Here is a 14951-nt window from a genome sequence, read left to right as displayed (position 1 = left end):
AGGCATTTCACCAAAGAAGACATCCAGGTCACTAAGATACATGAGGAAATGCTCACGACCATTAGCCATTAGAGCAGTGAAAATCAAAACTACAACGAGATACCATCTCACCCCAACAAGGCTAGCATTAATCCAAAAAACACAAAATGATAAACGTTGGAGAAGTTGTGGAGAGCCTGGAACACTTATGCACTGCTGGTAGGAATGCAAAATGGCACAACCACTTTGGAAATCAATTTGGTGCCTCCTTAAAAAGCTAGAAATAGAAGTACCATACGTTCCAGCAATTCCACTCCTTGAAATATATCCTAGAGAAATAAGAGCCCTCAGACGAATACATATATGCAGGCCCATGTTCACTGCAACACTGTTCACAATAGCATAGACAGAAACAACCTAGGTGCCCATCAACAGATGAACGGATAAACAAATTATGGTATATTCACACAATGGAATACTATGCAACGATAAAGAACAACAATGAATCCGCACAACATCTCATAACATGGATGAATGTGGAAGGCATTATGCTGAGTGAAATTGGTCAGTTGCAAAAGGACAAATATTCTATGAGACCACTGTTATAAGAATTCAAGTTAAGGTTTAAACACAGTAGAAAACATTCTTTGATGGTTAAGAGGGTGAGGAGGGAGGGAGAGGGGAATTTACTACCTAGATAATAGACAAGAATTATCTTAGGTGAAGGGAAGAACAACACACAATACAGGGGAGGTCAGCACAACTGGACTAAAACAAAAGCTAAGAAGTTTCCTGAATACAATCAAACACTTAGAGGAATAGAGTAGCAGAAGCGGGGACCATGGTTTCAGGGGACATCTAGGTCAACTGGCATAACAAAGTGTATTGAGAAAATGTTCTGCATCCCACTTTGGTGAGTGGCACCTGGGGTCTTAAAAGCTAGCAAGTGGCCATCTAAGATGCATCAACCGGTCCCTACCTACCTGGAGCAAAGGAGAATGAAGAACACCAAAGATACAAGGAACATATGAGCCCAGGAGACAGAAAGGGCCACATAAACCAGAGACTTTATCAGCCTAAGACCAGAAGAACTAGATGGTGCCTGGTTACCACCAATGTCCGCCCTGTAAGGGATTACAACAGAGTCCCTGCTGGAACAGGAGAAAAGTGGTGTGCAGAACTCAAATTCTAGTAAAAAGACCAGACTTAACGGTCTGACTGGGACCAGAAGGATGCCTGAAGACATGGCCCCTGGGCTCTCTGTTAACCCAAAACTAAAACCATTCCTGAAGCCAACTCTTCAGACAAAGACCAGACTAGACTATAAGACATTAAAAGATACTTGGGGAGAGTGTGCTTCTTAGCTCAAATAAATAACGTGAGACTAAATGGGCAGCTCCTGTCTGGAGGCGAGATGAGAAGGCAGAGAGGGACAGGAGCTGGCTGAATGGACACGGGAAATACAGGGTGGAAAGGAGGCATGGGCTGTCACATCTTAGGGAGAGCAACTAGGGTCAAATAACAATGTGTGTATTAATTTTTGCATGAGAAACTAACATGAACTGAAACTTCCACCTAAAGCACAAAAAAACCTGACTTCAGAGGGACGGGTACCTACTAAAGAATTTCAAGCAGAGAAGTGGTATAATCATATCCATTTTTCAAAGAAGCAACTAAGGCAACAGTGGAGATGGAGCAGGCCAAGGGTAGACGCAGGGATGACCTGGTGGTCGCAGTAGGAATCACGAGGAGACAGGAGATTCCATGTATATTTAAGAAGTAGAATTGATAGGACTAGGAATTTGGAAAGAGCCATATCATTCCCCAGTTTGTGGTTTTAGCACTTAGCAAGGTAGCTGATTGAGAACGTAACAGCAGGAGACAGTATGGAGACAGGAGAAAGCAGACAAAAGTTTGGTTTGGATAAAGGCAGCCGAGCCTATGAAATACCCATGCAAAAATGTTTGCAAATTAGAAAAAGGCAAATTCTAGCTGCTCCAATGCTGTTAAAAATCAGAGGCTCCTTGGGTGGCTGGCACAAACGGTTAAGTGTTGGGCTACTAGTAAAAGGTTGGTAGTTCAAACCCACCCAGAGTCATCATGGAAGAAAGACTTGGTAATGTTTCCAAAAGGTCACAGCTACGAAAACCCTATGGCGGGCAGTTCTACCCTGAAATACATCGGGTCACCATGAGTTGAAATTGGCTCGACAGCAACTGGTTTTCTTCCCCCCCCAAGGCTGTTAATGCCTATTTGTAGTTTATATTTTTTAATGTTTTTATTAAAATGTTAAGTTCCAATTATGTACATGTATGTGTTTGCCTGTGTGTGTATGCATATGCGTAGAGAAATAGAGAGCGTACCAAAGAACAAGACGGCACGAGTGCTAATGCAAACGGGGTCAAGTATTAACAGCTGAGTCTTCGTATATAAAGGGCAAATGGTGTTCCTTGCATTATTTTTATTTTTGCAACGTTTTGTAAGGTTGAAATTATTTCCAAATGAAAAGTTTTAAAAAATGTTATGTTTGGCATGTGTATGTGTGCTTTTGTGCGTGAGAGAATATACATGAGTTAAGAGAGTGACTGAGTGTCTACGGCCGTTAACTTCATTTACATTTTCAGAAATAATTCAATGCTCATTTTAAAGACGACATATCTACCAGAGGCAGGTAACTTTAAAAAAAAAAAAATCCAAACTCTTAACAAAGAAAAATGTGGCTCCTTCCTACCTCACCTCATCAGTCTCATCTCAAGTCACCCTTCCCTCACTCACTATGTTCCAGTCATACTAATCTGCTTTGGAGGGACTTTGTTGCCTTAGTGTCTTCATCCTTGATGTTCCCTCTGTCTGGGCCAGTCTTTGCAAGATTTCAGGTACCTTCCCATCCTTCAGGTATCAGCTTAAATGTTACTTCCTAGGAAAGCCTTCACTGACCACTTTAGATCCCATTGCCCCATCTATTTGTTACTTTCTACCACAGTAACCTGTTTTTCCCATTCACCCTGCCCATAAAATTCTACGAAGGCAGGGGCCATCTCTATTTTGCTCACCATGAACACCCAGGGCCAAGCACAATACTCTCCATACATACATTTTACAAGAATGTTGAATAAAGGGTAATGAGAAACCAACCAAAGAGTTTAGTTGCTCTGATTTATAAGTCCTTATGTATTTACTAAACTCTACTTAAAAACATTAAAAATGTAAACAGGAACAAATCAATCTTACCTCCTGCAACGACAAAATGGCTTAGGGCATTTTTATTTCGGTAGACGTTTAGACCAGTGTTCACTGCGCTGGGAAGAAGGGAGAAGGAGGAGACCATAAGATTTAAAGCATAACCTACTTACCTTCCTGACTGCTGTTTTCATGAAAGTGATAGGTACTAATTTAGAAGAGCCTACTAGGTCAACCTCTGGTCTAAGTCTAAGCCCCTTCAATGTGCTCCAGATTGCTAATACGCCTCTGGGTTTTCTAGGCAGACCTTCTGCTGAAGAATGGACCAAAGAATAATAAAATTTCTGGAATAAATATCCACTTAGAAATAGAAATGCAAAGAAGAGTTTCGCAAAATTTTTCTTACTTAGACGCCTTGTATCAAAAAAACGACTAACTGGTAAATCACCATAATAGATGCCAAACTACAACTGAATAGTCTTCCATATAGATAGACAAAAGTTCCTGTGAAAGAGGCGTTATGAATCACTTTAATGTGGGTGCTCAATTTTTATAATCCCACTTGCTCAAAAGATGTGCTCCTAAAAGAAAACCAGGACCCTCTCTCAGGAGTCAAAGAAAACTCACTTGAATATAGTCACAAACATTGTAGTTCTCCAACCCCAGCGCCAGCCATACCGAATGAAGCCTCGTGTGGCAGCACGATGGGCAGATTGCTAAAGGAAATAAAAAGACTGTGAGATTCTACCACAGCATGACAGTTTTCTTATTCTTAAACTGTGGTGGAGAAATGTCGGTTATGGATTAGGCAGAATGTCAGCTATGGATTAGGCAGGTATACCCGAACAGATAGAAATAACAAGCATACTAAAGAAATCCCTAGAAATAGCCTTCTTTAAGAATTGAGGCTCAGCCAGTAGTACCATGTGCATCCAATTCTACCAGGAGCTAGAAAAGGAACCAAGTAACCATCAATTAAAGTATTTATTGAGAATTTATGAGAATTCTCATAAGTATTTATTAAGAATCTATGTGCCAACCACCATTACAGATATAAAACCAGTATCAGACATGCTTTCTATAGCCAAGAAATCCTGGGGAAGAGAGAACAACATAAAATAAAGACAAACAACTAGTTAAGTACTAAACTAAAAGCTAAGGATTAAAGGGATACAGGTGTGCAGGAAAGGAACCGAGAAAAAGGAACTAATATTTACTGAAGGAAGAGAGAACAACATAAAATAAAGACGAACAACTAGTTAAGTACTAAATTAAAAGCTAAGGATTAAAGTGATATAGATGTGCAGGAAAGGAACTGAGAAAAAGGAACTAATGTTTACTGAAGGAGCCTTGGTGACACAGTGATTAAGTGCTTGGTCACTAACCAAAAGGTTGGTGGTTCAAACCCACCAGCCATTCCAAGAGAGAAAAGATGTGGCAGTCTGCTTCCATAAAGATTACAGCCTTGGAAACCCTATGGGGCAGTTCTACTCTGCCCTACATGGTCACAATGAGTCAGAATCAACTCAATGGCAACAGGTTTGGTATTTTTTTGGTAACTTCTACTTTAAAGGCATTTTGACAGACTAAAACAAACAAACAAAAAAACCATTGCCACTGAGCTGACACTGACTTATAGCAGAACTGCCCCACAGGGTTTCCAAAGAGCAACTGCTAGATTTGAACCGCCGACTTTTTGGTTTGCAGAAAAGCTCTTAACCACTGTACCACCAGGCTCCTCTATATACTATGTCATCTAATTTTACAACATTCTCTTAAAGCAGGTTTTAACCAAAGCTTAGAGAGGACATTTCTAACCACCATTACCCAACCAGTAAGGAATAAAGTCAGAATTGAAAGGTAGGTCTGTTTGCCTCCACAGCCCATTTTCACTAGACCATCATGAGGCAAGTTTGGTATATTATAAGGCAAATTCTGGATTTTTAAAGAATCTAAGAGAATACCTAGGCATCTCGGGCAAGTTAAAACTTCTCTGAGAGGAATCAGTATGGACTCACGGTTTTTAATAGATAGATATATAAACAGACATGTGTATGAATGAACACATCACACACACACATTTCCTAACTATGTCTGCCTCGGTCCTGGAAGCAGGGATACTTCAGGAGCAATAAGCATGTCTAGCACCCAGGTCTTAGTTTCTAAATACCATTCTCCGCTAAAAAACTAGAGCTCCCTGGAGGAATGGCTAATTTCAGGACTGAGGCTGGAAAAGTAAAAGATTTGCCAGGAACATCTTGCTGGGCCAGAAAGTAAAGACATGCTCAAAGAATTAATGAGGACATATCAAAAGGACACAGGTGCTAACTTGAAGGGGCTTCAACCGTCCAAATGTAGAACAATTTCAGTATCAAAATAAATAATGATAGTAAAGGATTATAACTCTCAAAATAAAATAAGAATCCACGAGTCCATACTAATATTAAATAAATGAAAAGGAAAAATTCTTCCTTATAGCAGAATAAGAAGCCCTGGTGGCATGGTGGTTAAGAATTCGGCTGCTAGCCAAAGGACCGGCAAGTCGAATACACCAGTTGCTCCTTCGAAACCCTGTGGGGCAGTTCTACTCTGTCCTACCGGGTCACTATGAGTTGGAATTGACTTGACAGTAACGGATTTGGTTTTGGTTTTACAGTAAATACAACCAACAACTGTAGAAAGAATGACAGAATTAGAAAATGAACATTTGACAACATTACGGTAATAACTGTTTCAAGCAAGAATCATTACTGAATGCCAAAACTAGATGAAAGAAATCTGGTGGAAAAAACAGGATATTTACATACTTTCAAAGTATCTCCCTGTAAGATTAACTACAAAGGAAGAAAATAATAACTTTACAGCAGATAAACCTGGCAGAGACCATCTTAGCCAAGTGATTAAAGTAAATATCACCAATAAAAGGACGTGTTTCCTGACATGATGACCTCAGAAGGACCCAACGGCAATTCTATCATACTGCTGCCAAATAAATAACATGAAACTAATCATGACGAAACATCAGAGAAACCCAAATTAAAGAACATTCTACAAAGTAAATGGCCCACACTCTTCAAAAATATCAAGGTCATAAAGACAAAAAAGAGATAGCAACAGTTTCAGATTAAGCTTAACGAGTCGTAGCAGCCAAATGCAATGTGGGGTCCAGTAGATCCTAGACCAGAAAAAGTTATTTTTCTCTTTTATAAATGATATTAGTAGGACAACTAGCAAAATTTACATAAGGTCTATAGCTAATAGTACTATATCAGTTTAATTTCCTGCTTTTAACAATTATATTGGGCTTATGTTTATGTAAGCGAATGTCCTAGTTTTAAAAAATACACATTGAAATACTGCATCAACTTACTCTTGAGCAGTTCAGAAAAAATAAGTGTATATTATACAGAGGGAGAATGATGAAGCAGACGTGGTAAAATGTTATCAAGTGGTTAAACCCAAAGACCTAAAATTGAAACTTTATTATATTGCTGAGATAGTTGGAGGCAAGGGAGCTGGCGGCACATCATTTGAGTGAAAGGTATATAAGAATTCTTTCTACTGTTCTTGCAACTTTTCTGTAAGTTTGAAATAATTTCAAAAGAAAAAATTAAAAAAAAAACTTCTGAGCTTTGATTTCCTCACCTATACAACACAGTTGATGTGCAGGTCTGACTGGATAACAAATGAGTTAGCAATCTATAAACTATAAAGTTCTACTTGTTGTTGTTATTAGTTACCACTGAGTCAGCTCCGACTTACGGTGACCTGATGTATAACAGAATGAAGTTACCCAGTCCCTCGCCATCTCCGTGATCTTTGATAAGTTTGAGCCCACTGTTGAGGCTACTGTGTCAATACATCTCATTGAAAGTTTTCCTCATTTTCACTGACCCTCTACATTACCAAACACAATGTCCTCCCCTAGTGACTCATCTTTCTTGATAATATGTTCAGAGTAAGCAAAATAGTCTCACTGTTCGCACTTCTAAGGAGCACTCCAGTTGTATTTAAGACTGATTTTTACATAAACGCTAACTAGTGTTTTAGTGAGAGCTAGGGTGCCACAAAGTTTGTCCTCTACTACTAACCAAAAGGAAACCCTGGTGGCATGGTTGTTAAGTGCTACCGCTGCTAATCAACAGGTCAGCAGTCCGAATTCACCAGGCACTCTCCTTGGAAACTCTACGGGGCAGTTCTACCCTGTCCTATAGGGTCACTATGAGTCAGAATCAACTCGACGGCACTGGGTTTGGTTTTGGGTTTTTGGACTAACCAAAAAGTTGGTGGTTCAAACCCACCCAGTGGCACTGAAAAAGAAAGACCTGTAATGATTACAGCCAAGAAAACCCAATGGAGCAGTTCTACTCTGTAACACAGGGGGTCGCCATGAGTTGAAATCGACTCAACAACAAGAGGTTTGGTTTGTTTGGTTTAGCATAGTCCATGGATGCTTTGTGAACGAGGTAAATATGCTACAGCTGAGCCCTGATGATTTTTGAGGGGAGTAGAAATAGATTTCACAGAAGAGACATAGTGGTGATCCCAAACATGCCCCATTCTAAAGACATGGAAAGGATCTCAGCCACAGGTACACATTTTAGCATTAGTACTTGCATTGTTATTACTCTGACACAGGCCCTCTCAACCCCATGACCTAACTAAATGCTAAGTGCTAACTAAATTACTGTGTTCCCAAAATACTATTAAACTACCAGTACATACCACAGCATCAAGCTGGTTATGATAAATTTCTGCTTGGCTCTGCTCAACGTAGCGTCGTCTAGCATGAATAAAACCTGGAATTCCCCCATATGCAAAGCCAATGATGCCTGCTGAAATCGCTGCCCTATAAATACTCTGAAGTTCTTCAGCTCTCCGCCATTCACTAAAACACCAAAAAGACAATGTTGTTTGGGGTTAGTTTATGGATATTCCTCTCCAAAACACACAATGATCAGTGTTATCCCGAATGCTAACACCACCACATAAATATCTTTTTTATCACGGGTTGAATTTATTAAACCCTCTGATGAATTCAATAGTGCAGTTATATTAAAGGTAGCTCAAATTTAAGGCAAAACTAGTCTATGCTGTTAGAAACTAGGAGAGTGGTTAGTCTTGGGTAGGTAGTGACTGGAAGGGTGAAAAGGGGAGCTTCTGGTAGGCCAGTAATAGTCTTATTTCTTTCTGGGTATTGGCTATACACGATTTTCAGTCTGTGAAAATTCATTGATTAGTACTGGTATGTACATTTTTCTAAATGCATACTACATTCCAACAAAAACATTTTTGAAAAGTTGCTCTTCTTTGTTGACTATTACCCCTAGACCACACCCCTAGAAACAGGAAGAATTTGTGAGTTGGATGTAGAGACCAATATTTTCCTTCTTGAATGTCAAACTAACTTTTAGAAATTCCACAGATTCATGGGATTTTAGGACAATGTCTGCAAGAATAAAAACCTGGTATTTAAAAAAAAGCGTTTGCAGTAAAAAAGCATTAAGAAATCTCACTACGCAGTGGGCAACACAGAGCAATTTAAAACAAGGAAACGCTGCTGTTTAAAAATCTGAATTCAATTTATTGCTCCCAAAAGCATAAGAAAATAGAACCGAAGATATCCTTAGAATTGCTCTAAAAAAAAAAATCACTACATTTTAAGTGTTAAGTTACTATAAATCATGGCTTTCCTAGGTAAGTAAAGTACTAAATGTTACTTGTAATTACTAATTTGCTTTCTTCAGAGAACTGTACAAGTGCTTATTCATGTCTCATTGTCAATAACCACAAAACCTCTGAAACAAGAATCAGTCTGTACAGTTTCTGCAACAAGAGAAATTTAAATAAAATCTCTTAGAAAACTAATTTTTATAGTTACATCAATAGGAAAAACAGCTATAATTTGAACTATTTTATATAATGAATAAGACAGTATATTTACATTAAAACTGTTACCGATGGTAGGGCTCACAAATGTAAAGTTTAAGATTTAATAGACCAGAAGATGTATGTACTTTGCCTCTTTTTCACCCTCTGAACAATTATTTACCTCCACTTTACAGATGAAGAAAGAGGCTTTAAGAAGTTACATGGTTGGTCCAAACAACTAGTGAATGGTGGAGAAAAAAAAAGGCAGCATAGCAATGGAGTCTAGGCTACAATCTAGACTATAAAATAAGGTGGTAGCCCTGGTTCTGTCACTCCACTGCTAAGTGACATGCAGCCAAGATCAGAATCTCTCTGGACCCTGGTTTCCTAATCTACGATATAGAGGAAAGCATGAAGGTACACTAGATTATCTTTTGTTTCTTTAAGCTCCAACTTCCGTGGTTTATACATATGATCAAAATAACTGTCATTGGTTACATACTACACAAGGCCTTTCGCAAGCATCGCAGATATTGGAAAGACCAGAGAAATGCTGCCTCGTTATGTTTAAAATAAAGATGAAACTTAAATACCTAAAGTAATTGAACGAAACACCACCAGCTCCCCTGCCCTCAACTATCTCAGCAACATTAATAAAGCTTCAGTTTTAATCTAGTCAATTGAGAAAATTGAGTAGTATGGTAAAGTACTTTATGAACGCTGGTCCAGAGCACAGTTCTCACCAGTAAGTAATGAATGAATACATGAATGAATGAATGAACTATTCTGAGTTTTTTATTAGATAAAATGAATTAATTCAATTTATTGGGTTATCTTTTATTTTTAAATCATATCCTTATTTTTTAATTCAGTTAATTTTTTTTTTTTATAAAATGACGAGAAAATAGTTGCCACTATTTTTTACTCCTTATTTGCAAAATAAAAATTTGACACCCTCTCTGTTCCCTTCCCAACATTCATTTTGCAGGGGAGGGGGAGCGGTTACAGGTCAATAAATAACCTCAGTTTGCGATCAACTGAAATGCGAGAAATAATACTGGAAGGGGCGGGTTCCAGGGTCAACTCTGCCACTAACTAGCTTGGCACAACTTTTCTAGTCTGTAAAAGGAGGAGACTACACCAAAAGGTCTTACTTTTAACGCGTCTGACCCTTACTATTTGAAAATCGGTCTGTTTGTCAACCTCCAAATGGCAATGTCAGAACACACGCTCAGGGTTCAAATATCAGAACCTCAAACCCATTCAATAATATAAACCACACCACCCGGGGGTCCCTGTCCCGGGGTTACCCGGGGGTCCCTGTCCCGGGGTTACCCAGGCTAAAACACGCCTCCTTCGCGTCCCCTCCCCACAGACCCTAGGCACTTTTACTCTTTAACAAACAGCTTCCGGAGGCGGTCCCATCCAGATTCCGGGCCATGGGGTTCTGGGAAATAAGGAGACAGCTGTCCCTCTGCGGGAGCCTCGGAGTCGGGGACCCCAGCTCCGGCAGCAAAGACCCGGGGGAAAAGACCGAACGCCCTGCAGAGACAGCTCTGTGGCGCCATCGGAGGCTCCTCCATGGCCCTCTCCGGACCGGCGGACAGACACACCGGGGTTTCAGGACCCCAAGGTCGCCCGCAGGCGCCTCGGGAGGAGGGCGAACCGCCACAGAGCTCCACGGCTCGATGCTCAAAAGCCCGACCTGACTTCGGAAGTCCTTGGAACACGAGACAGGAAGTCCTGCCCCCACCATGGCAAAGGTCAAGGGGCGGGGCAAAGGCGGAGCCCGAATTGAAAGCACCTCCTGGTGGAGGCGGGTGGGGCTCGTAGCCTTCCCAGGCTCTCCCCCGGAAGTGAATGGGCGGTGCGAGCTAGAGCGCCCACGCCGTCAGGCCCCGCCTGGGCCTGCGGAAACCGGGTCTAGGGCGGGTTCTAGTCGGCGAGGCGTGACCATAGGCTGAAGTAATTCAGCGTACTTAAAACGCCAGAAATCTCAGGAAGGTTAAGAAGTGCAATAGGCAATGCAAGTGCAGTACGGGGAGAGAAGGACGCTGGTACAGCGCGGGAATCCTTCCGGGAGGCGGGCGCGTCCGTCTGTGTTCTGTCAGTTCCGGTTTCCGGAAACGGGGGTGGCATCGAAGGCGGCTCACGGTGGCCGTTACACCGGCATTTCCAAAACACGTTTTTCTTTTGAAGAATCAGTTTTTGGCAATTCTTCACAGGGTGGATTTCACTTCCCTTAGTTTATCTGCTTGCCGCTTTTCCAAAGGCAGCATGTTCTCTGGAGTTCCTATCAGGCGTTTCATAGCCCAGCAGTCACTACAGTCTCTGCTAACTTAGGTTTCAAAGTATCGTTTTTATCCATATGCATGCATTTAAAATAATCTAAAACTGGTTTGTGTAATTTCATTGAATCCTTGCTTGGCATCAAACATACTCTTTTTTAGATAGAATGCAAACACGTGCCACCAGAGTGGATAAATTGCCCCGTTCCTTAGTAAAACAAACAAAAAAAAACCAAACCCACTGCCGTCGAGTCGATTCCGACTCATAGCGACCGTATAGGACAGAGTAGAACTGCAGTAAATCAAATTCTGGAACTTGATAACCGGAAATTCTATAGATGAGGCCCAGAGACGTGATGATTCAGGATTATGGGGCTAAATGAGTGCCAGAGCCACCAAGATTTCTCCGGTGTCAGGGAGACAGGATTAGACTCAGTACCCATCATAGCGCTTACTACACTGCATCACGTTTATTTCCTGATCTTAGTAGACTTACTTTTAGGTCAGAGACACGTTTATTCATCTCGGTCTCTCCAGGACCTACCTAGCACGGTGTCTGGCACGTGGAGGTTCAGTGAAGAATTCAGATCCCCCACTCGTGGCCCTGGCTCCAGGATGCTGCAGGGGTAGGCACAAGGATAAATGCCAAGGCCTGAAAGCCCCCCAAAATGGCTGTGCAATCTTTCTAGCCTACATGCAGAAAAACGTATGCTTAAGATGACCTCAGAATCACTCGGGGGTGAGGGAGGACCTGAATTGGGGAAGGGGGAAGAGCAGAGCAGACACTAGTGAAATAAGTTATAAAATTCCCCGGTATTCACTAGCCTGTAGGTGAGGCCGTGGTAACAGGCAAATTTCACTAACGCCATCGCTGCCTTCTGGAGTTAGTGACTGGAGACTTACTTCAAAGGTTCTCTTTGCCATTTTGTACCTCAAGAAAGTCCCCGGGCTCTTGGCTACTGCTCACACTGTTGCTGTTCCACCTCAGCACTTTGACTGTCACTTCCTCGTCACCGTTACAGGACCTCCAGGTCTCCTCGGCACAACACTGAGGCATGAGTAAGACAATAAAAAATAGAGGAGGAAAAAGAACCTCATTTGGTTGGCCAAGCAAAGGAGCTCACCAGGACCTGTGTTGCCAAGATGACTCCCTGATGAGCATGGGGCGGGCGGGGGGGCGGCATATATGGGGAGGAAACACATCAGGGGTAGGCTTTTCTTCAGGGTGTGTTCAGGGGCGTGGTCCATCAGGATTGGTGGACAGCTCCTGTAATGATGCCTAGTCATCAAGTCGGAGACGCTGCCCTGGGGCCCTGATGGACGGGGAAATGGCAGCTTAGCTCTGCCGGGTGGCCATGCAAAGGTTTATCACTTTATCACTTTCCAACTCTCCAGCTTCTCTAAGCCTCTAGGGAAGCGGCTTCTACCACTAGGGAAATACTACCTTTCCTCCGTGGTCTGCTCTTTCTGAAGGGTACCCATTGCTGTTAAGTCAATTGCAACTCATAGTGACTCAATAGGACAGAGTACAACTGCCCCGTAGAGTTTCCAAGGAGCGACTGGTGGATTTGAACTGCCAACATTTGGTTTGCAGCCCAGTTCTGAACCACTGCACTACCAGGACTCCTTTGAAGGGTATCACGGCAAAACTATTTAAGCCAAAAGGTACTATGGGGTTTAGCTGGGCCATTCTGTGTTTCACATACAGCTCTCTCTTTCGCAGGGTGTGCATTTGCCAACAGAGAAACTGCGACAGGGAAGAATTTCAGTATAGTCACCCGTGAAAGAGGACTCTAAAACGGAGGCACTTGACGTGACTAAAATGGCTGACACAGGTCTGAATCAGACTCCATTTTGCCCTAGCCCACGCATCTGCTTTTTAGAGTGCCCTGACGCATGACCACACTCTTGACCAAGATAATTTGCTCTGCAACGTTCTGAGGTCCCTCTCCCCCCACCCCCCCAGATTGTTGCAGGAACCAGCTCTGGAGTGCAGGAAACAGAGGCTTGAGTACCCCAGCCAATAAGAACTCTTGGTAAATTAGTCTCATGGAGTATGTTTAATGTCAACCAGTCTAATGTACACCGTACCCTTTCCCAACTCTGTACAGAGTTCTGCAAAATTATGAAGAACCTGTGCTTGTGCTCACTTTTCGGAAACGCCGTTTTGAAATTTCATTTTGGCGCTTCTCTATTTGCAAATCTTTGAGTCTGAATAACTCTTATTTTACAGAAACTTTTTGTTTTTAATACACCACACTGTACCTGGAACCACTGCTGTTTTTTTTATCCTCAGCACCTGTTGCTCAGTCCTACTCAGAGAACTCTCAACGGCTTCTCCATAGTAAATTTTCTCCCAGGGGCTAGCATGTCCCCTTTCTCTGCCAGGTTCTCCAGGTACAGGCCTTGCTGTACATATTTTCTTGTATAGTGTATGATATAAATTATATCCACAGGTAGAGAGAATGAACTTTGAGGGTTCCATGGACACTTCATTTACCCATCCTTCAAAGTGTAACTCAATTTTTACCTCCATGAAGTTTCCCATCTGCCCCAGTTGGAAATTTCCTCTAAACTTCAAATCCGTATTGTATTTATAAATCATTGGTCCTCATGTCCCCTTAATCACATTCAGCTTATGATACTCTCACATTGTTATTTACTCTACCTCAACTACAGAGTCCCTTGAGGTTAGAGAGCTTGTTATAAACTTCTTATATCCCACTGTTGGTGCACAGTTGAAGTTCATGAATTATCTGACAACTATTGAATGAGTGATTTGTAATTGTACCCCTCTGCCCCACCCCGATCACCTTACCTCTCAATGTAGTAGGATTATTTTAGGTGAAGGCATCTTCAGATGCATAGGAAGATAGATTTTATGTATTTGTGTGTGCTCTTGTTTATAATCAGCCTGGGGCAGAGTAAGTTAGTCTGTTAGCTTTTTTTGTCTTGGGAATTTTGGGCTGAGTGACAGAGCCCGGCGGTCTATGAAACTTCAGTAGAACAGCCCTCGAGAGACTGTCCAAAACTCTTGTTGCGATTCCTGGATTGCCCTCATCTACCCTTTCGATGGCATGAAATGTATTTAGAGTCTCCAAGATGCCTTCATATCCTTCTAGTAAGTTCTTTGCTTAAACTAGCTGGAGGCAGCTTCTGTTCTTGGCACCTAGGAGGACCTGACCTAACACAGTAGACAACATCACAGAGACGATGCCCCCAAAATAAAGGAAAAGCATTAACGTGTTACCCAAGCATCCCACTTCATTCAAATACACCAAATTATTCTTTCTTCCAAGAAAAATGTGGCCTTCAGCTCTTTGGGGAAGAAAGGGTATGTCTGGGACACAGCTAGTATTAACGACAACAACAAAAAAGCTCTCGAGAGTTATGGGGATACAAATTATTTCCAAAAACATGTATGTTACATATTTTACACACCATCCTTATACCATCTACACTGAGGTAAACAGATAAACAAGTAAAAAATATGAATAATATTTTCTGCATTTAAATACAAAGACACCCTTACTGACTCGTCATAGGGAAGGTCAGGATTTGCATTGATCCAATTCTTACAGTGTTGTCCAACCCCCCCTAGAGCCAATGGCCGGGCAATTAGTAAACAGGGAT

General features: G+C 41.7%; 1 protein-coding gene across 2 annotated transcripts in view; it reads right to left on the bottom strand.

Annotated features, from left to right (window-relative positions):
- Positions 1 to 10752, bottom strand: part of TIMMDC1 (translocase of inner mitochondrial membrane domain containing 1) — a 30585-nt gene extending 19833 nt beyond the window's left edge. For both annotated transcript variants that reach the window (XR_010321995.1, XM_003412845.4), the window contains exons 1-4: positions 10423 to 10752; positions 7885 to 8047; positions 3787 to 3875; positions 3211 to 3278 (exon numbers count right to left, since the gene is read on the bottom strand). Coding sequence is in view for 1 of the 2 variants with exons in the window: in XM_003412845.4 (XP_003412893.1) it covers positions 3211 to 3278; positions 3787 to 3875; positions 7885 to 8047; positions 10423 to 10613 (511 nt within the window). In the remaining variant the exon portion in view is untranslated. The remainder of the gene's footprint in view (positions 1 to 3210; positions 3279 to 3786; positions 3876 to 7884; positions 8048 to 10422) is intronic.
- Between the last annotated feature and the right edge of the window lie 4199 nt (positions 10753 to 14951).

This window comes from Loxodonta africana, chromosome 1, assembly GCF_030014295.1.
Source record: "Loxodonta africana isolate mLoxAfr1 chromosome 1, mLoxAfr1.hap2, whole genome shotgun sequence".
In the NCBI taxonomy this organism is placed as follows: Eukaryota; Metazoa; Chordata; class Mammalia; order Proboscidea; family Elephantidae; genus Loxodonta; species Loxodonta africana.
This window is presented reverse-complemented; position numbering and strand designations above follow the sequence as displayed.